Raw genomic sequence first — 22,044 nt, 5'->3', positions numbered from 1 at the left:
TAAGTTTTCCTTTGGAAATCTATTTAATACTTTCATTCTGCCAAAGGCCTTTGCAGTTTTCATTGCAGCTCTCCTAACGTATTTCTTAATTCATTTAACAATGTCCAGAAAGTTAGAAGCAAATATGAATATCATTATATCCATATGGCTTCAAGTTTTTGTCATCTTCCTGTTAAATGTTGCCATCTACTGTAGCATAACTGAATGACAAGCTTGTAAAAATGCAATTTTTATACATTCTCCTTTATTTCCTCATTATTGTAAAATTATCAGGCGTTGTGACATATTATTAAAATTCCATACATTTAATTTATATTTTTGAATAATATATGGCAGGTAAGTATTCACAATATGAAAAATTGGGCACTGAGGAAAGACTCTGCTTCTGTCTTGGAAACAGAATCTTTATTAACTAGCAGAGCAGAAACAGGGGAAAGATGGCCTTTTCCTGCTCCACATTGGAGCTGTGCTCTTTGCTGTAAGGCAGCAAGATCACATATCTGAAAAAAAAAAACCAAAACAACAAAACAAATCAATGAAAAAGAAGTAAGAATTATGAAAAATTTGATGTAGGAATGTTCAAATCCTTGGATATGAATTTCCTAGTAAATAAGGCCCTTGTTGTTTTAAACACATAGTTTAAAAAATATGTGGTTTTGAAAGGCTAAGAAGGTGATGAAAAAGCTGAAAATCAGAATATTACAATTATCAAACACATCTTCTGGGTTCAGAAAAGTGTGTATGTTATACATCTCTCAATATGTGTATGCAATTCATATGACTGTATATAAAAGTGCAAACAGTAACAGTATTAGGTTCTTTTCAGTCCATACAATTGTATTTTTATTTAACAATTATGACTTGCCCTAGAAGAAAGGAGTTTCTCCCCTTCCTTATCGTGGTTACAAATGAAAAGAGCATTGTAACTTGTGGAGCTGGTAGGTGCTCCAGCAGAGTGACAGCTGAGTAGTCCATTGCTCTGGGTGATGTGAATCTGTGCCCATCCATGCTCTCTAGGGTGCATCCAACCACTCCTGCAGGATGGCTTACAGGCTCTAACCTCCCCAGCAGCCCTGCTGAGGCTCTGCCTCCCACAGCACACAGCTTTCCAGGGCTCTACGTGTGCAATGAGCCACTCTATGATTTGGTTCCTCTCTTGAGTCACTTCAGAGGCTATAAGGATTTCATTCATAATCCTTCACTTCTACATTTCAGCCTTCCTGTTTGTCAGGAAACATTTGTCATTATCCTTGTCAAGACTGGGCAGCCTGTTTTATCCCTAAGTGCCCACAGCCAGATTCTGGTTTGTGAAAAGAAGGAAGATGTTTCTTGCAGAAGCAGTCAGCACCTAACTAAGCAGAGAATCAGCTTATTTCCCTGGGATCCATGGATATGGTTCTGTTGGGTGAGAATTGGGAAGCCAAGCAACATTTTGAGAAACTAGCTCTAGCTTGGCAGGTTAAGGAAGGAGGTCTAGACCCTTTCAAAGGTACACATTGTTAGGCAGTGTACTTTGAAGAAGCATCCTCTGATGCCATAACCCTGTTACATGTGGGTGTGGGGAAGAGGCTGTCCTGGAAATGGGCAGCTGTTCTCCATCTCTCTTGTGCAGAATATGAAGTTCTAGAGTGGCCCAAAAGGAGCAGAAAAGGAAAATCTGAGCTTCTAAGTGATAGAGAATGTCTGAGGGGAGTGAGTTTTCATATGCCATCAGAAGGTTTTTCATATTAAGATTTTTTTGTGTTGTCAAAGGAAGGTAAAATACTGGATCCCAGCTTGATACCAGGCAAAGAAAGGCTTTTTTTTTTTTTTTAAGCTTTTTGCTCTAATCAAGACAGTGGTCAAAATCAACTCTTAACCATAAGGAGTGCCAGCCTTTACAAGTCAACATTTTTCTGTTTGCTTCTTTTAGAATTAAAGTGCAAAAATAGCACAAGATGTTGTGCCTGGACATGGACAGCCTGTAGTAGGATTGAAACTGGGAAAGTAAACCCTCCTGTCCCATGGAGTGCTCTGCCCCAAGATCTGCACTCTGGCTCTCCCCTCAGGGAGCCATAATTGTTTTCCCCCATTGCCCTTCCAGAGCTCACAGGAGGTAATGAATTCATGGTGAAATAGAGGAAAATCTCAGGTCCATGTGAGCAGGGAAAACCAGTGAGGAAGTGGGAAGGGAGCAGGGGCAAACTAAGCTCAGTTGAGCACGTGGCAATAAAGAAGGGGAACAGCTCAGGTGCAAAATGAAAGGGTTTTCAGGAGATGAAGAGGGAAGTTATGTGTTATGGGAAAGGTGAAATGCAGAGGAAGCATGAGAAGAGAAGAAACACATCTAAGTGTGCACATTGCCAAAGAACATTGGTATGGAATGGGAATGCACATCCACAAATACAGAGAGGAAGAAAAAGGAAAAAAATAGACCAGGGTGCTAATGCAGTGGTGGAAAGATAAAAACAGAAATTAAAGATGCAGGGAGGGGAAAAAAAAGGGGACAACATAACCTATAGGAACAAACTGCAATAAATTTGGGCTCAGTCTCCAACTAGATAATTGTGGCCATTACAATTTGATGATATTCAGAATTTCTGCCTGGAGCCAGTGGCAACTTTAATGTCAGAGATTTGAATTACATCTTTTGTCCTTTTGTTTTTCTTTATGAAGGGTGTATAGTAGATAAATTATCCTCATATTAAAGTTTTAAGAATGATGTAGGCACAAAAATAGCTCTTTCTCCAGAATGCTGTTTTATAAACTGAATTATTTTTAATTATCCATGAAAAAAAATCTTTTAAAATTATTCATGACTTTCAGTGATACTTATATTTGCAATATAAGACTTCTAATAACGTCTACAAAACTTAAAATGAGCTTGTAAAACTCAAATTAGATGCTCTTAGTGTTACTTTATATTGGGTTCTTAAATGACCTGGCTTTCTGGATTTTGTTTTTCTAAGAAAATACCAGGCAAAAATTTAATGTGTCAAGGCAGTTTTTGCCAGTCTTTTCATATTCATAGTCTATAACAAGTTTGATCAGTAAAACAGCTGCCGGAAGGAATTCACAAAGCCATGAATATTACAGGTGAACAATCTTTTTTTCTGAAAAAAAGACACTTGTAACATTTGAGCAGGCCAGCTGATGCAATAACTGCAAACCATTTGGGCAATTAATGTGAGCGTTCTTTCAGATCTGTCACATACGCTGGCTTTCAAAAAACTCTCTGAAGGCCCTTGGTGGCAGCTATTAATGCAAGATGCTGGAGACAGGGGTTGGTGCTGGACAGATGGCTTATCCCACATCCATGTGCGAGTGCTCCTGTTGGCACCGTGGGGCCAGTGGCACTCTTGCTGGAGAGCTTAGGCACGTTTACTCTTTAGCTGCAGCAGAGAATTCGATTGTTAATTAGACAGTAATTCTGTCTGACACTAAAATTACTCAAGACAGAAGATTATCAGAGATTTAATTGGGCTTTGGCTTAGCTCCAGGAGGTTTCCACTGATGTCTGTTTATAAACTCAGAGCAGACTCTGCAATTAATGTAACAGATCCCCCAGTGCAGAGCAGCATTTAGCCTTTTACTTTGCATGCATGAATCAGGAAACTAAACAAACTATCCAAGAGCTTTCATGTTCCTCATTTGCAATTTGGAAAACACATTTGAAATAATATGCAACACAATTTTGTCTCTCTTTCCAGTCACAGGATGTACCCATCTTGGGCAGGCTTATGCTGACAGGGATGTTTGGAAACCAGAGCCGTGCCAAATCTGTGTGTGCGACTCGGGATCTGTTCTGTGCGATGACATCATCTGCGATGATCAGGAGCTGGACTGCCCCAACCCAGAGATCCCTTTTGGAGAGTGCTGTCCAGTTTGCCCACAAACAACAACGCCACCTCCAAGAGTAAGTTTAGTCTCACTGTTGTTGCTTTGGTGCTGCTGCCTTCTTGATGCGCATCAACCTCAATTCATTTTGGCTCAGATGTTCTTAAATGCTTTTCTTTTCAATGCCACTTTCTGAATTTAGGCAAATACTTAGGATGGATAATGCAGCTGATAATATTAAGTCTTCCAACTCAGTTTTATGTAGACAATGGGCAACAAAATAGTAGAAAGGGACAGAGGGAGCAACTAGGCATTACACTTTTCATTATATGGAAAAGCATAGGAATAATGCAAACACCTTATATTTGACTTCATCCTCAATCTATATCCATGAAAATAATGCCAACAGAGAGTCAAAGAAAATTAGAGAACTTTCATAGCATCTGAGTCTGCATTTCTTATCAACTCAATTCTACATCATCACAGAGTGATTTTCCTTTTGCAGGCTTGTTGCTGACTTCTGTAAAGGAAAGGTGATTATACTGTACATAGCTAATTTATCACCATGTTCTTATAGACACCAACATTATACAAACCAATTGCAGCAACTTAGCCTCAGGAAAATCGAGAATGTTAGTACATGCCAAGCCCCCTGCCTAAGTCTTTCAGTGGGTGAGCCAGCTATACTGAGCTTTCAGCTTATCTGAACATTTCACCAGTGTTAAAGATCCATGAGGTTCTGTTCAAGTACCTAGGTTGCCCCAGACACATAAAAAATCCTTATCTAGAAAATAAGAGAGTGAAAGAGATGTGAGGAAGAGAGAGAAGGTGCATTTCTGCAGCTCTACAGCACGTCTGTTTACACATGGAATGTCACACAGAGATATGTCACACACAGATATGTCACCTAGTTTTATTTGCACCTCACTAGCAGTCCTCCACTGCTCCCAGGGTCCCCTGAGCTACTTCACTGAACGTGTTGAGAGGTGGAAATGAGTGGTTTAGACAAGCATGCTGAAGATTAGAGTACATCTCCCTCTCTTTGTTTAGAGACTCTTCAGTTCTGGAGTTCCTGATAACGAAGAACATGTGAACTCTTCCCCCAGCCTCTCTCTTTGATGTAGGAGTTTGTTCAGGCCATTGGAAGCTGTCCTGATGACCTTGGGTGGTGTATAGGGAAATGCCATCTTGAAAGATCCAAGATTATTTCAGGGGAATATTCTTTGCTACTGAAGGTAGCAGCTGAACACAAAAATTGAAAATCCAGGTAGTACCTTGTAACTGAATTAATAATTGAAAAATAAGTAAATTGCAGCAGTAGATCTGAGAATTTAAAATTACACTACATATGCTGGAGTGAGAAGGACACAAGAAAACTATCACAGCATTCCACAGTGGAATCCTGTCCCCATTGCATTCACTGGCAAAGCTGTACTGACTTCATTAGTGCCATGTTCCTTCCTCTAGGAGAGGTGTAATTCTATGAATGATCCAAGCAATAGCAGATTGCCCAAAATCCCTACAGCTTTTAAATATACCAAATAAGCATTAAGGGAATTCATGTGAGAAAACTATATCAAATATTTAAGCATTTTGCTCTTGTTTATGTGTGCAATTTTTATGTTTTATTTTGATTATATATTTTTATTTAATTACTTTTCTTTTTTCTTTTTTTTTTGTAGACCCCTGGAGTAGTCAGCAGAGGCCCCAAGGGAGACCCTGTAAGTGCAGTTTTGTTTTTTTTTTTCCCCAAGGAAACAAACAAAATCAAGACTCCATTCCTCTAGTGCTATATATCCCATTCAAGCTGCCAAGATATTCTGCTTTCATTGGTGCCTGAACTGTCTGCAGCAAGACTGTACCATCTAGTTATTTTGAAGTAGAACTTTAGCTTCAACAACACTCTCAAAAATTTAAACTGGAAGAACACAGAGTTGAGTCCAAACTCTGTGTATCACATTTGTTAGATTTTGTGATATTTCTTTACAGCAGGAGGAAAAAAAATCTTTCAGACTCTACTAGCAGTAATAATTTCAGATTCAGGAACTGAACTGCTAAATATTTCTGATGTGTTTCATGATATATCAGTTGTAATAAAGCTCCATACACCAAGTGTTTCCATGTGTGAATTTTGTTTGTGTTTCCTGAATATTTGGTTGTGGCCTTGTTTAGGAGAGCTTTTCCACCACAGACATACAGCTTGGTTACGAATGGAAAGGTTTGCCCTTCAATGTCCTTGCAGTTGGAGGCAAGTGACAGCATCTGTATCTGCTCTGTTTGTGTCTTTGCAGGGTTCTCCTGGAATTCCAGGCAGAAATGGTCCCCCTGGCCCACCAGGACAGCCAGGGAGCCCTGGAGCTCCTGGGCCCCCTGGAATCTGCCAGTCATGTCCCAGTATAAGTGGAGGTGTAAGTCATTGTTATGTTCAGCTTCTACCTTGGTGCTCATAGCCATGCAAAGCAATGCTGTAGGCACCTGTCCCCTGCACCTTCCCTGGTGCTTTGCTTTTGGTGGCATCCATCCCACTTGTGCCTTTGGAAAACAGAGATGGGTGGTAGGCGGGGCTTCACTGTTGTTTTGGGGGTTTGTCTATACAATTTCTGTGGAGTGCAATCAAATCTCTGTCTTACCTTATTTTTTAAAACTTTTTGGGGGCAGATCTGCTGAAGGAATTTGGTAACTCAGAAATAATCTGATCAGAAAGACTGTGATGGAAGATTTACCCATAAGCTTAATAGTTCAGGAAGTCTGTTTTCTTATAGTTCATCAATTTATGTTTAATAACAGAACATTCCAACAAGACTAGCCAGCAGCACTGCTCCTCTGCTGGCAGGGGAGTGCCATGCAAGTACTGTTTGTCATGGTGCCTCTTTATTTCTGGCTCACTGAATGCTGAAGTCCTTTCAGAAGAGCTGGGCACACACAGTAAGAGAGCTGATGGTAGCTGAAGTTAATTAGCACTGAGCCCCAGGCAGTGCTTTGTTACAGGGTGACATTGTCATCCATGCAGGCCACCAAGCCCAGGTTTACAAAATGGGACTTCTTTAGCACAAAGCTGAAAAAAATTGGATGTTAAAATTATTGTTACTTTTGAATACAGGCCAGTGATTTATAACTTCCATATATGCTTCCCACTCCCAGGTAAGCCAGAAACTGAGGAAAGATGTCTCATTTTTATTTAATCCTGAAAGGGATTGCCTCTGTAGGACTGAGCTGTGGCTCAGTTTACCAGTCCCAGTGGGCACCGGTGACACTGGTTTGGGGTTTGGAGAGGCAAACACAGGAGAGGAGAACAGGCTGAATTAGCCTCCCATTCCAACAGTGCATCAAAGATGTGCTGTTGGATCCTGAAGGAGCACAGGAGTCCTGCACCTGGTCAGTGCAGGAGCTGCATCCACCGTGGTTTGGGGAAACAGGCAGAACACTGCACATGTTCAACCCTTCCTGCTTAACCACCTGTGGGCCAATAATGGATCACTGCACTAATGCCACATCATTTGACTGTCTGCTCATGTGCAATGAGTCATTCATTAGGCACAGGTAAAAGAAATCAGGAAATAATAATAATAATAATAATAATAATTATTATTATTATTATTATTATTGTTGTTATTATTATTATTATTATTATCATTATTATTATTATTATTATTATTATTATTATTATAATAAACAGCTGTGCTCTCTAGAGCAACATAAAATATTTCATCAACTTCCTTGAGTGACAGCTAAGTCCCACAGCAAAGAGACAGAGAAACTGGGGAAAGAAGCTAAGAAGAAGTCAAACCAGAGTAAAAGGAGAGAGAAAGGTAATTTTGTGGTTCATCTAAGGCTCAGCTGTCAAGAAGAAAAATGCATGTGCCCAGCTTGGGGAGCTAATGTCGCCATGACCTCAGAAAGAAGACACTGGCTGGGCTTCTCTTATGTAAATATATGGCAGCTATAGGTCAAGCTAGTACTACTCAGCAGATACAAATGAGTTATTTCCATGCATTGGCCATCCCATTGTAAAAAAAAAAAAGCTTATTTGGTTTGTAGCTATCTCATTTTTTTTCTTTTCTTTTTCTTTTTTTTCTTTTTGTTTCTTTTTTTTTTCTCTTTTTTTCTCTATTTCTTTTACAGAGTTTTTCTCCACAGTATGACTCCTATGATGTGAAGGCTGGTGGAGCTGGTATCGGGTACCCACAACCCATTGTAAGATGATAAAGCTTTTTTCCTGTCCTTTTTTCTTTTTAAAGAACACATTTTCTGCTCATAGATTATACCTTGGATGTGTATGTATCCTGATTTTGATCTACCAATATAAGTTTTCATTTAATTATTGCCTGCAAGTTGAATGTGATGTAAGGCACCAGTTTGTTCAGCACTACTGTTCTAGAAAGTAGCTATAGATTATCTGGATTTTTTATTTTTCACTTTCTTTCTCCAGCTTCTTACCATCCTTTTCCTGATCTCTTTCTGTGATTCACGTTCTTACACTACCTAAATATTTTTCCTTTTCTGTCTCATGTACATTATTCGTTTATCTACATGATACTCTTCCACTAATTTCTTCCCTTCCTTCCAACAATTTTTACTTCTTCCACTGCCTTTAATCTTCCTTCACCCACTCAGTATCATTTGTCTTTACTGAGTATGATATTCCACAAATGCTAACTTTTCCACAATTCAAACTTGCCTGATAACAAGTGAGTAAATCCTTCTTATAAACTTTGTTCATTCCAAAACTCAAAATATTTTCTTTTTTTTTTTACAATTACCATTTTTTTACCCACAGCTACTCAGACTGTGTACTAAGGATGCTGTATCTGCCTGCTAGACCTGGTCCAGATTTTAAGGTTTTTAAGTGAGAAAAAGCATGGACTGCCTCAAAGTGTGCATGAGCTATGTTTCATGTGTAATATAAATCTGAATGTGGCACCTCATTATTCTCCTTTTAGGCACTGAGATTTAGAGATATTCAACATGAAGAGTTCTTGATTCAGGCAATCTGCTACAGAGAGGGTGTGGTGAATTGCTGCTACTGGAAATTAGCTGTGCTTCACTGAGCATAATCATTATTTACAGCCCAATTCTGCATAACATGGTTTGGGTATCACATCTTGTAGCATAGTAAGGCAGTTCCAAGAAAATGGAGGGAAGAGAGGAGAGGAATGCCATTCAATCATCTTGTGAAATAAGGTTTACTAATCACAACAGCTCTTTTTCCTGAAATATAGTCTTTATTTTCTCACCTTCATTTTAATCTATTTCTCCTTCATTTGCCAATATGATCATCCATGCATTTTTCTTCAACCATCCATTTTTGTCCCTGTTTATGCATTGATTCATATTCACTCATCACAGTTTTCACCCACAGCTGTCATGCCATCTACATTCTGCTACTTGGTGTCTTAATATGGGATGTGCTGAGCCAGGCAGATAACAGAGGCACCTTCAGTTAACAACTGTGGTTAACTCCTCTCTATTTTGGCTCTTTCCCTGGAAGTGATTCATGATTCCTTGTGCTCTGACTCCTGGACTCAGGTTAAAAAAAATAGCCAAACTACTTTATTGAGCACCCTAGAACATCTTCAGGTTTGTCTGTATATTTTCAGGTCATGAGGGCTTTTATATTGCATCATAGCCTATGTGACCTCAAAGCAAGTACCAGCAGTTACAGGCAGACGTGGCTGAAATCACTAGAGCTAAATAACATTTATAATTTTAATTACATAAAATCACTTCTTTATTATTTTATAAATGTATCAAATTTAATTTAAATACTACTAATGAATTAATATCCAAACTGAAATAATTTGGAATATTAGCAAAACAATAAAATATAGCACCAACATTGGCTGTGTGTGGTTACCATGCCTGGTATTTCCTCAATCACACATCTCTCCATTGCTGCATTCCCATGGCTTTATACCACTTGTAGACTGATTTATTTTGTGCTTTACATCACAGTTCCTCTTCCCTTGTCCATGTAACTTCCACATATTGTCTTTGTCTCTTTCCACCAGTGCACATTCTCTAACTGGAGGATGCTCATCTGTTCAAAGTTTGGAGATTCTAGCAGCAAGCCCACCCCTAACTATCAGTTTGTCTCCTCAGTGTGTAACTTGAAAACGATTATCTCTCATTTGTTTATAGCCATATGTCTAAATTATTGATTGCTGTTGATGAGTTGATGGCTTTAATTCTGGTTGGATATATAGTGACCTTATATCAAATGAGTGCTAGCAATTAACAGGGACTGCTCATTGTATTCACATCAGAGGCAACCCCATTTCCCAAACCCTCACAGCTCTGCCTCTTGCTGTGCTTCTCTCCTAGAAAAGAGCAAATATACATGGCACACATTTTTAGACAAAAGACAACTGTGAACTAATACTTTTTTTGTAGTATAGTAGTGTACTGTCCTACATAAGCCAGCATAGTACAGCAATACTGATAATCTTGTATTATGAAAATTAGGTTCATGAAATTGTAATACATGACCTTTTCTGACACAATTGTAATACATGACCTTTTCTGACACAATATGTCACTATCTTGGGAAACACATTCCTTGAAATATTAACTATGGAATATTCTGGCAGTACTGCAGCACACAGTGATCCTCATATCATCTACATATGTGATTCTTTTAGCTGTAGGAAACACATGAAGAGTTTAATTTAACAAAAGCTTTCTTTTAAAGAACCCCCTATAGCTGCAGTAGACCACTGTGCTAACTTGTGTTTTCTGTTTTGCAGTATCAAATGCTTTTGTGGTTGTTGCTACATGAAGTAGGAACATGGAGGTTTTGATTAGTTCAGACCTCATTTCTTTCTTATGGCTTAGTACTGTTAAAGCTCAGAAAATATTTCACTGGTGAAAATGTTTGCCTTACTGACTATAAAAAAAGTACAGCCTTAATTCAGTGTATCTCTAGGTCATGGGGAATCCTTAGTGTCCGGCGAATTAAGATCAGTTACATGGCAGAGAAGCTAACACTCATTTTCTCTGTCTAAGAGAAATTCAGTTCTACTTTCTATTTGCCCCCTTCAGGCAGCTGAAAAGCAGAGTTCTGAGCATCCCTCTGGGGTCTAGAGAGGGGCAGTGGAGACTCAAAAATGAAAAGTTGCAGCTCTGAAAATTCCTTGAGAGTATGTTAGCCAAGCCTGCAAGGAGCAAGCCAGTGAAGCCTTTTCTGAAGGGGCAACTAGACAATAAATTTCTTCAGCACTGTGTGAATCTACTGCTGCTTCCTTTTTACTGCAACAAGTGCAGGTCACCAAGAATTTTTCTCTGAACTAATTATTTAAAAGTTTATTTCACAGTTATTGATGGCTATTGCAACTATATTAAGCTTCACAGCCATATTACATTAATATAACTTCTGGTTTTTAATCTATGCCGTAGAGTGGCTTTCCAGGACCCCCTGGCCCCAGTGGCCCCCCTGGCCCACCTGGTCATGCAGGTCCCCCTGTAAGTAACATTAATCTTCTTGTAATCATCTTGTATTCTTTCACATGAGCTCCTCCTTTTCTCTGTCACAAACATTAAGCACCTTTTCAACTGATAAATCTGGATATTATGCTCAAGACTTTTATGTATAAATGTCATCTTGGGCTGTACCATCACCAAGACTCAAGAGCTGAAGTCAATATACAATGCTGGCTTAAATTCTTGTGTACCCCTTGAGATCTTTGCAAGTCCATGGGGTGTCAGTTAATGTTATTTGAAGACATGCCACTGCCTGACATCCTGCTGGCATTCCCAAATGTCTATCCATGCGAAAAACAGGAGGTAAAGGAAAGTGGGATACACATTAAGTGAACACACCAAGGGTCTGAGTTTTTCAACATCCTTCTGCTTTTAGAGGAGCAGATTAATTCTGTTTTCATGGAGGCATGTTCTACTTGTTTCTGGTAATTTCACCTTTGGTCATTTGTTGACTGATCTGACTACAGTTTTCCTTACAATTATGGGAAATTATATAAAATATATAATTATATAAACTATAACTGCACCATGGAATGGTGCATGTAGCTGTTCACATCTTTACTGAGTTTTTTTGCTGCATTCCAGGGCTCTGCTGGATACCAGGGCTCCCCTGGAGAACCAGGACAACCTGGCCCTCCGGTAAGTACCCATTCAGTGTCACTGTATATGTTAAACATGACCAGAAAAGCATAAACCTGTGTCACCTCTGCAGTGCATGGAAATTTTGCCATTTATCCTAGTTGTTCATTATGATGATGCATGTCAAATGTACAAGTATTTATGATGGCTAATGCATTTTTAGCTTGAAGAAGACTTAATATTTGTTAGTATTGTAGTTAATATTAATTACTTTTCTACAGGGACCTCCAGGCCCTGTTGGAATGATAGGCCCAGTTGGTCCACCAGGAAAAGATGTAAGTTCACTCTTATTCATCCCATTATTAATAAATAGGAAGAAAAAATTCATTAAGTTGCAAGACAATAGAGGGCATTGATATTATTGCATTTGAGAATTTTTAGCATCTCCCTATTTCTCCATTTGACAACACGTCTTCAAGAAGGCAAATTTGCCTTACATAAGGTCTGATTGTCCATTCCATAAAAGGTTCAATTTAAGCAGGCCATTTGATTGATTAAAAAAAAAGAACATAATCATGAAACATGCAATTTATTTGGTGCAGAATAAATTAGCAGTTATAAAGAAAATCAAACAGCAGTGGTAGCTTTCTGCTCCCTTAAAATCTTACCATGGGACTTACAGCCATTGACACCATTGTCTGTGTCACAGCTGGGAGTCCTGAACAGATGGAACACCAGCCAAGGTGCAAGCATCTACAGCTTGTGTCTATTTTGAGTGTTGTACTGAGAAAAATAAGTTTTATGGGATCATCTCTTGTTAAAGGTTGTCTTGAAGTAGCTTAGAAATTAACTAGAATCTTGCTAAAGGCTAAGTTTATAAATTCTGGCAGTTGTTTTCCAGAAGGCAGTGACAGAGTGAACTGTCGCCCTGAGAGGATTTGCGAGACCACCACTGTCTTTGGTGGAAGTTTCATTTCCTTATTCCAACTCACCTTGTTCTACCTCAACTGGTGCTTTGCCAGTAAGTCAAGCAATAACAAAATACTAAAAAAAATGTATTTTCTTTCAACAGGGAGAACCAGGAAGACCGGGCAGGAATGGAGATCGTGGAATCCCTGGATTACCGGTATGGAAATTCTCCCAATAACAATTATCTTCTAATCATATTTTTGTTTTCCCACATCAAGTTAGTCAGATGAACATGACACACAGTAAACATTGGCTTGTGTTCTTCATACAAGAAGTACATGATTTATTAATCTTTCTATATTTAGGGTCACAAAGGACACCCTGGAATGCCTGGGATGCCTGGGATGAAAGGCCAACGAGTAAGTATTGAGTATATTGATTATAACTGACTCTGTTACTCTCCTTGAATGATGGTGTTGCACAGTTGTGATCTTCCAGTCATCATTTCCAAGACTGAATCACAGAATTAAAGTTAATTTCTGCACAATGTCATCTGAACTTCCATAACAAAGATTCAGGTTTTTTCTGGTTGCCTCAGCTGTCAAGCTCCATCCCTAATGCTAAGAAGGATTCCAACAGCTGATAGCACTCATTACTGAAAATATCTCCCTTTTGGGGGCTTAATATTTTGCCAAGAGGAATCAAGTTTTCCAAAATGCAGGAGGAATACAATTCACAGATATGGTTTTACTTTCCCACAGGGTTTTGATGGAAAAGATGGTGCCAAAGGTGACAGTGGTGCTCCTGGTCCAAAGGTAAAAATCTAGAATGTCATCTTTCTAAGTAGGTAGAGTAATGACCCCATTTTTTGTTGTATAGCTGTGTTTTGCATCTTAAACAATTATAAAAATACAATAAGCATTAAAGAAACCCATTTAATACCTCCACGAAAAGAATAATAATCATTCCAAAGGAGTTAGACATTCAGAACCACATCATGTCCCTATTTTCTAGCCATAATAAACATGAGATACCAAAATGAAGGGCCAAGTCTTAGTCATCTGACTTTCCTGCATAGTGTTTTGAAAGCTGAATCTTTCTGATTTTTATTTCCTGTTTAAATTTTGATTTGACACTTGTTTACACTTCTCAGTTCTCAGTTCATGCTGAGAACACCCAGCACCCCATAGAAAGGGATAACAAATTGGGGTTTTTTCTGTGTCTCTTCCCCTTGAATAAACCAAAAAATGTTCTCACCAAAGTTCATTTTCTTTTCTCTCTGTAACAGGGTGAAACTGGTCTTCCTGGAGTAAATGGAGCACCAGGCCAGCCGGTAAATATGTGCATCTTGGAATGTTTAAATGTTATCTGAGTTGTTCCTCATCCTTTTTACTTTAATTATTCTACCACCTGCAGTGGACAATAGTGAGTTACATAAATAAGAGCAATGTCTCTTTGCTCAGCCATCTGATTTTAGAAGCCATTTAACAGATTCATTTTTTCAATATTTTCTAGGGACCAAGAGGTCCAGCTGGAGAAAGGGGAAGACCTGGGAATCCTGGTGGCCCTGTAAGTAATTACAGACATTGTTCCTATCCAGAGGCAGCACATATTTGGTTTCAATACGTTGAGAATTCCCTACTTCCTTAAAGCAGTTGCAATGCAAAGGAGTAAAAAACTATATAGCATCTGAAAAAAATCTCATATGAAATCTTTTCAGTCCCCAATTAAAGATGTTACACTTCTAACCCACAACACATTCACCATCTTATTTCCTGTTTTGCTTTTTGCAATGAATAGGTTACACATTGAGGAAGAGTTCAGTGTTTCAGCATAAACTCACACTTGGCAAAGAAGCAGAGAGGAGGAGTGGAAGCAGAGAGTGGCAGGGGACAGTAGAGAGAGGGAAAAAATGCAGTCTCAGAAGTAACTTGTGGGAAATAATAAAATTCACCTTTGACAGGTTAGAGGGTACACCCTTAGCTCTGAAGGAATTCTTAGTTCATAGCATTCCACACGAGCAGCAAAGCAGTTTACAGCCAGCCCCTTGTTTGTGCAGTCACTGCATAACCTGAGCAGAGGGTCTGGTCTAATATGGCTACAAGACAGGCAATGGGGTTTAAGTCATCAGTGCTCATCAGGTTTTTGGAGTGAAATTTAGTCTTTTATGTGAATCAGAAGTAACTGTTACTTTGAAATACACATCTGTTGCAATCTTACTTATTCACACAGACAATGTGAATGTAGCTGTTATTTCCTTAAGAAATTTAATAGGAATGTATTTTTACATCTTCCTGTCACAGTACAAGTCACGTAAAATGTTGACTATTCCTTCACAAAATATTTTGTTAATATTACTTTGGAATTTATCATTTAGGGAATCCTTCAGTCTTAGTCAACTAAGGGGGAAAGAACAGACACAAAAATATGGTCCCTGAGTTATGTACATGAAAGGATGTGGGTTCTGTGTCCAGGGTAGTGCTCTGTACCTAATACCTCTCTTCTGTCTGTAGGGTGCCCATGGCAAAGACGGATCTCCAGGAGCAGCAGGCCCACCTGTAAGGCAACTTTGACTCTCAGTATTTGTGTTGCTTTAGTCTAATTACTTCTAGCAGATGTTCTGCAGTGCCAGCAAACTCAAAATTGGGGTGTACTTGTTCAAGAATGAGCATTATATTTAACTGTGTTTCCATTGTGTATGTTTCATTGTGTTGGTTAATGTACCTAAAGGACACAGGGCAACAGGAGAGCTCTAACACTGTAAATCAGAAAATGCAAAAATCCAAACCCAGATTATTCTCAGAGAACATATAGTTGGGTGGAATTGCTGCACTTCATGAAGATCAAATTTTGAATGATCTTATCAAATAAATTATTCTGCTGTCTGGAGTTGGCAAATATTTTTCTTTTACATCTGCCTAGAAACCTGAGCATGTCCACTTGGGTGTGTAACAGCTGTATTGGCTTTCTTTTCTTCTTCTTTTTTTATAATTAGAACAAATTTTGAAAGTTTTTTTTAACTTAATCTCCCTAATGATAGATTTTCTGTTTTTAAATTTAAAACACAGAAATTCAGCTGAAAATGTAAAAGTCAGGGTAGCTAAGATGTAGGTGTGATATTTTAGGACTAGCCAAATCTCATCTTTTACAGCATGATTTATATTTGCCATTTTCCAGGTGTTTCCTTACTCAGAGAAAAATCTCATAATCAGACTCCTTTTTTTAGCTTGAGATTAATTCCATATGGCTTTTACCTTTTGCATTAACAGTATTTCTTCCACTTTTAAGGGTCCCCCAGGTCCCCCTGGAACTGCAGGATTTCCAGGCTCTCCAGGTTTTAAGGTATTCAACTAAAGACACATAACTACATGGGACTTGGTCCTTTCTCTAGTTACACAGCTGATGTCACTCTACATCATTATTTTATGAGCCCTCCTTTTCCCGGCTGCTATTACACTGTTTGCAAGCCTAGAACAGATGTGCTATATGCAGCATGAGACAAACCCAATCCTCGTCATCTTCATGAATGCCCACAACAAAATACCACTAAGTGGTAGAAACCATTAATTTAATGCTGATTGGCCTGGAGATGAAGATCCCTTCATTTTCTCATTTTACTGTTTTTTTCCATAGGGTGAAGCTGGTCCTCCTGGTCCTGCTGGTGCTAGTGGTAGTCCTGGAGAGAGGGGAGAACCTGGTCCTCAGGGTCATGCTGGGCCACCTGGGCCTCAGGTACATCAGTAGCACTTGGGACCTGAGAGATGCTGTGTCACCTGCTCTTCACAGAGCCCTTTGCTCTGGTCCTGGGTTAGCAGCATTGGTTACTCTGTCCAATTTGTTTTTCCAGGGCCCTCCTGGAAGAGCTGGAAGCCCTGGAAACAAGGGTGAAATGGTGGGTATTTTCCACAACTCTGCCATTTCTTCACTCTGTTGGTGAGGGTCACTGTTTGGACTGGGTAGAGTCCACCAATGCCACTCTCTCTTCATCTCTGTTCTCTCTCTGCAGGGACCTTCTGGTATTCCTGGTGCTCCTGGTCTGCCAGGAGGCCGTGGTCTTCCAGGTCCTCCAGGTGCAAGTGGAAACCCTGGGGCAAAAGGCAGTCCGGTGAGTTACTGATGGTCTTTACACTGGTTGTACCAACAAATATGGTGGAACTAAGCCTAATAACATTAAAAAAAAACCCATTGATCTTCTTGTATTCACTTGAAATAGTCTAATAAATTCTTTTATAATGAAAATAGGCAATTATTTTTATAAATATATAACATTTTGTTTCATATATAGGTATTGCTATATATAAAGATTATACATAAATATGGTGATAATATCTATTTGCTTTCCTAAATTATCTACCAATTCAGACACAACAAAGAGACTGCTTGTGTAAATTGACTACATCAGACAAAATCTGTTGTTTTGCAATCCTATTTTCACCTGTTTTAATTCCCAAGAGCTGAGTCCACAGTCCACTAAACCCCATGAGTTGTACCTGGTCTTTCACTGTCACTTACCCCAGCAGGCCCTTTTCTTACAGCCTTACACCACATATAGCTCTCTGTCAGAGAAAATATTCAGGGACTTTGAACAAAAGACTCAATGATGTCTGAAATAGCTCAGGAACAGACAGCAAAATTTACTCAGCGGTGTTTAAGATTGTATCACTTCTTTCCTTTACTGCATTTTTAAGGAGTCCCATGGCTTTCATTTGCAGGTTCAGCCAGTGCATGCTGACTCCTTTGCAGAATGATAAATAAAAAGAGAAGTCAATAATTTGAAATATCATGTCTACTTCCTAGTATTTCACTACTGCATTCTAATAGCTCCAGAATGATGCCCATCTGCAACCCATAATTTTAATGGGATTTTCAACTTTTTAGGGAGACCCTGGTAAGGATGGTGCAAAAGGAGATCCAGGCCCAAAAGGCGAGCGCGTAAGTGATTTCAAAATGTGTCCAGAGGCTTTTTTCAAGGAAGCCTGAACCGTGAATCTTTCCTCATACAAAATCTGTTTGGTTTTTTGGAGACTTCTAACTCACTGATGGGCTTGGGTTTCTGTTGTTGCCAGGGTGAAAATGGCACCCCAGGTGCTCCTGGGCCTCCTGGTGAGGAAGGGAAGAGAGGTGCAAATGGAGAACCCGGGCAGAACGGAGTACCTGGTACCCCTGGAGAAAGGGTGAGCTGTGGTACACAAGCTCTTGAGCCAAGACAGAGACAAAAAATTAGGAAGTTCAAACCGCTTCCAGGGGACATTTGGCTCCATATATCTCCTCAGTAAATTCCAGATTTGAAACTGGGTTACAAAACTGGGGAGAATTCTTATCTAGTTTCTCCTCTGAATTGCAGCTCTTGGATCTAACTCAGTTGGAAAAAAAATAATTTCGTTCTGGTTTTGATATAGAAGAAGCAGTGATCTTATACATCTGGAAGTTTTACCAAAAGATTTTTGCTGAGAAGCAATCATAAACTATGAGAACCCCAAGGAGAACAAATAATCAAAATTTCAAAATTACTTCTCAGTTAACAACAATCAACAATCAAGAGAATTTCTGCTCTGGAAAGTGAAATTGATGTAACTTCTTCTACATTCAAGATATATCTTTATATCAACATCTCTATTGCTAATACATCTTCAATATCAATACCAGTATTGTTTATGTTATAATATTTCAACAGCAAACAGGTTTTTTGACTAGTATAATAATTTCCTAAAAATTTAATAATTCTCTCAGAGAAATCCACTAATTGTTTTATTCAAAATCAATAGCAACATTACAAATTTTAGATTTCTGTTCCCATCAGAAACCAAGGGAATTGTGCTGATCTATTTGTAAGTCCTAATTTAATAATTGAATGCAATATTTGCTGAAGCTATGAGGAAACCAAAGATGCATAATGAACTAATTAATCATACTAAACATATAAAGGGGGCTGCAAAATGAAATTTTAATTAAAATTTCTTTTATAAAGATAGTAGCAAAAAAATATTAAAACAACAGAGCTCTTCTCAGTATTGAACTAGAGGAAAATAATTGTCAATACTGAATGTGATTTTTGGTTTTTATAGTATTTTAGAAAACTCATGGTATATAATAATGATGCAGGACCATCTAAAAATAAAGGAGGACAGGCTATAATTTCAACAGGAACACTGCAATCAAAGACAAAATAGTCTGCAGTCCTTTTTGCTACAGCAAAATACCACTTTGACCTTTTTTTTTTCATTAATTTTGGTTATGCTGTCTTATGGCAAATAGTTTAGAAGAAAACCCAGTTGCTATTATTACCTGTGTCATACTGCCTCTAATCCATAGCTTGTTTTTTATCTGGCAGGGATCCCCTGGTTTCCGTGGCCTGCCCGGTAGCAATGGACTTCCAGGCGAAAAGGTAAAAAAATCTTCCTCGAAAAGAGTCCTCCAAACTTTTGGAGAATCCATGTGAATTTGGATGGACAATCTCAGATTCTATGCAATGCTGATTCCCTTGCTGCTTGCTTCCACCTCTCTTTCCAGGGTCCTGCAGGTGAGCGTGGCAGCCCAGGTCCCCCCGGCCCCAGCGGACCTGCAGGAGAGCGTGGGCAGGATGGAGGTCCAGGTCTTCCTGGAATGAGAGTAAGACAGAACATCTCTGAGAAAATGGGATGAACTCTGCTAGAGATGGCTCCCCTGAGCTGATGTGGTAGAGGAGTCCATCAGAAATCCTTTCATCAGTCCATCAGAGTTCCTTTAGGCAGTGGCAGCATGCATTCATGGTGGGACAGGTAACAGAGCAGAGTCACAGGGCGTTCCCAGGACGCTGCCACGACAGAGTCAGGAGGCTTTGGGAGGCTCTCAGAGCATGCCAGGCCCTGCCATGAGAAATGCCTTGAATATGAGCCAGCATTGGGTGATTTTCTGCATTAGCTCTTAACATTTCAGCAAATTCTAACATTAGATATTATGGGGTTTTATTTAAATATGTTTCTATTTCAGTTATTATGTAAATAGACTTTAAAAAATAAATTAGAAATTAATTTAAGTATTTCAATATACATGAGTATTATATTTTTGGCTTATTTTTAATTACAGCAAATAAGCTGTTGGTCAGTTTTTACAGTACATATCAGTAACATTTCAGACATGGCCTATTGTGCAGACAACATCTAGGTGTACATGGAACAACATTCTAGGAGCTGTAGTAAGAATTAACAACTCCTAACAACAAATATATTGACATTCAAAAGCCCAACTGCAGGCCTCCAGGAGCGAAACAAGATTTTATAGGCAAAGAAAGTGAACTATTTAAAATACAACAAAAATAATATTTAGAAATTTAAACAAGTTAATGAAAAAGTGTTGCACATTGTGTTGCTTTCAGGTAGAGGTGTGTAGACAGAATTGTTTAATTTCTTCTTTTTTCCATCTAAATATAGTTTTCTTCCAATATAATGAAAGAAAATTTCTGTGCTTGTTGAATAATGTCTCATGTCTTGCTTATATACAACTCTCAGGAAAAATAGACCCATAATGACAGAATTTGTTTGCTTTCTCCAATTTTTCCCCTTCACAGGCTAAGGGAAATGGAAAGACTTTTAATCTTTATTGAAGAAGATGATAGCAAGCAACAGTTTTTATATATTAGTATTTATTAACTGAAACTTCATAATGTGCATTTTAAACTGAAGCATAACACTCTTTTTTTCCTTCAATTTGCAGGGCTTGCCCGGAATTCCAGGAAGCCCTGGAAGCGATGGGAAGCCCGGCCCTCCCGTGAGTACATTGTGCAAATATTTTATCCCAGTCCTCCTGCTAACCCAACCCCACCCCCATCCCACAGCATCCACACGACAGGTTGTTATCACAGCCAGATTAATTCCCTCCTCTCTGCTTGCTTTAACTACCAGAGCAATTTTTATGCCGCATCATTGCAAGAGCAGCCTGCAAACTCTGTTATTTGGCACTGTGTAAAATACAGGGTAGATGGGCCACAGTTGCAGTACAGAACTCATAATGAATTTTGAACAGTGTCTCCCCCTCACTCAAGGTTGAATGAGTCCTAGGAATTGCTTTATTTCACCTCACAGATGCCACATCTTCCTTTCTTTTTGCTAATCCCAGGGCAATCAGGGTGAATCTGGACGCTCTGGCCCACCTGGCCCTCCAGGCCCACGTGGCCAGCCAGGTGTGATGGGTTTCCCTGGTCCTAAGGGCAATGAGGTGAGTGGGATATCTCCTCTTCTGTGCTGATGCTTGATGGGTCAAATGTTAAACTAAATTGCTCCATAGTGGGGCTGTCTCACGCTGCTGCTTTAGACAATTTTCCACTGACCAGAAACAAGTATTTCAAATGTAGTCTTTCTTTTTTGTAAGGGTGCACCAGGCAAGAATGGAGAAAGAGGCCCTGGTGGACCACCTGGACCACCTGTAAGTTTTGCTAATTTTTGTTTAAAAATGACACAGTATTAAAACTAACTTGATGAGTCTTACAAAAGTGGTATCACTCTCTAACCATAGCCCAATTTTGTCTTTGAATAGGGTCTTGCTGGGAAGAATGGTGATGTTGGCCTCCCAGGTCCTCCAGGACCTACTGTAAGTGTGGTGGGCCCATCTGAGGCAATGATCTGGGGTCTGGCAGCTACAGACAGACACTGGGAATTTAGCAGAAAGAAAATATTTTTAATTATATGAATAAATCTCCTTTTATGAAGACAAATAAAGAGCTCTTCTTTGCCATTGTTTTAATGAATGAATATTCAAAACATTGGTGGGAGAAACTCGAGTCAGGTATACTTGGTGTACATTGAAATAAAAATTTAGAGCTCTTTGTCTTTTCAAGCAGAAGTGTATTGTTGCTCCCTTTAATGTTTATGGCATTTCAAACTCCTATCAAGTTAAAATGTGTCTGCTGAATCACATCTAAGAGTTGGATTGAAAAGAGCATATACCACAACGCCAACATACATTGGTCTGTGAGCTTGTGCAATGTCATCATCAGGTCACAATATGTTGAAGTGTTCTCAGGCAAGTTCATGGATTTTCTTCCTCATTTGTTTGATTCTAGGGTGCTTCTGGAGAGAGAGGAGAACCAGGACCAGCAGGCCCACCTGGCCTCCAGGTGCTGTGTGCTTATTGTTTTCTGATTCTTTTTAATAGACTAACACAAACCCACAAAAAAAAAAAGTATCTGAACATTTATATTGGAGTGCCAGATATAATCATATTTTGAATATAATAGAATATAACCGATTAACCACTTGACAAAAGTTACAAGGAGTGAGTTGGCCACAC

General features: G+C 39.0%; 1 protein-coding gene across 1 annotated transcript in view; it reads left to right on the top strand.

Moving 5' to 3' along the window:
- The window catches only part of COL3A1 (collagen type III alpha 1 chain), a 49,332-nt gene that overhangs the window by 14,158 nt on the left and 13,130 nt on the right, over positions 1-22,044 (top strand). Inside the window, exons 2-27 of the mRNA XM_018911733.3 lie at positions 3,690-3,895; positions 5,499-5,537; positions 6,108-6,224; positions 7,939-8,010; positions 11,209-11,274; positions 11,878-11,931; positions 12,153-12,206; positions 12,944-12,997; positions 13,146-13,199; positions 13,542-13,595; positions 14,069-14,113; positions 14,296-14,349; positions 15,294-15,338; positions 16,069-16,122; positions 16,414-16,512; positions 16,628-16,672; positions 16,787-16,885; positions 17,659-17,712; positions 17,847-17,954; positions 19,112-19,165; positions 19,291-19,389; positions 20,473-20,526; positions 20,875-20,973; positions 21,127-21,180; positions 21,292-21,345; positions 21,818-21,871. Of these exons, the coding sequence (XP_018767278.1) occupies positions 3,690-3,895; positions 5,499-5,537; positions 6,108-6,224; positions 7,939-8,010; positions 11,209-11,274; positions 11,878-11,931; positions 12,153-12,206; positions 12,944-12,997; positions 13,146-13,199; positions 13,542-13,595; positions 14,069-14,113; positions 14,296-14,349; positions 15,294-15,338; positions 16,069-16,122; positions 16,414-16,512; positions 16,628-16,672; positions 16,787-16,885; positions 17,659-17,712; positions 17,847-17,954; positions 19,112-19,165; positions 19,291-19,389; positions 20,473-20,526; positions 20,875-20,973; positions 21,127-21,180; positions 21,292-21,345; positions 21,818-21,871 (1,841 nt within the window). The remainder of the gene's footprint in view (positions 1-3,689; positions 3,896-5,498; positions 5,538-6,107; positions 6,225-7,938; positions 8,011-11,208; positions 11,275-11,877; positions 11,932-12,152; positions 12,207-12,943; positions 12,998-13,145; positions 13,200-13,541; positions 13,596-14,068; positions 14,114-14,295; positions 14,350-15,293; positions 15,339-16,068; positions 16,123-16,413; positions 16,513-16,627; positions 16,673-16,786; positions 16,886-17,658; positions 17,713-17,846; positions 17,955-19,111; positions 19,166-19,290; positions 19,390-20,472; positions 20,527-20,874; positions 20,974-21,126; positions 21,181-21,291; positions 21,346-21,817; positions 21,872-22,044) is intronic.

This window comes from Serinus canaria, chromosome 7 (assembly GCF_022539315.1).
Source record: "Serinus canaria isolate serCan28SL12 chromosome 7, serCan2020, whole genome shotgun sequence".
NCBI classification, from domain to species: Eukaryota; Metazoa; Chordata; class Aves; order Passeriformes; family Fringillidae; genus Serinus; species Serinus canaria.
This window is presented reverse-complemented; position numbering and strand designations above follow the sequence as displayed.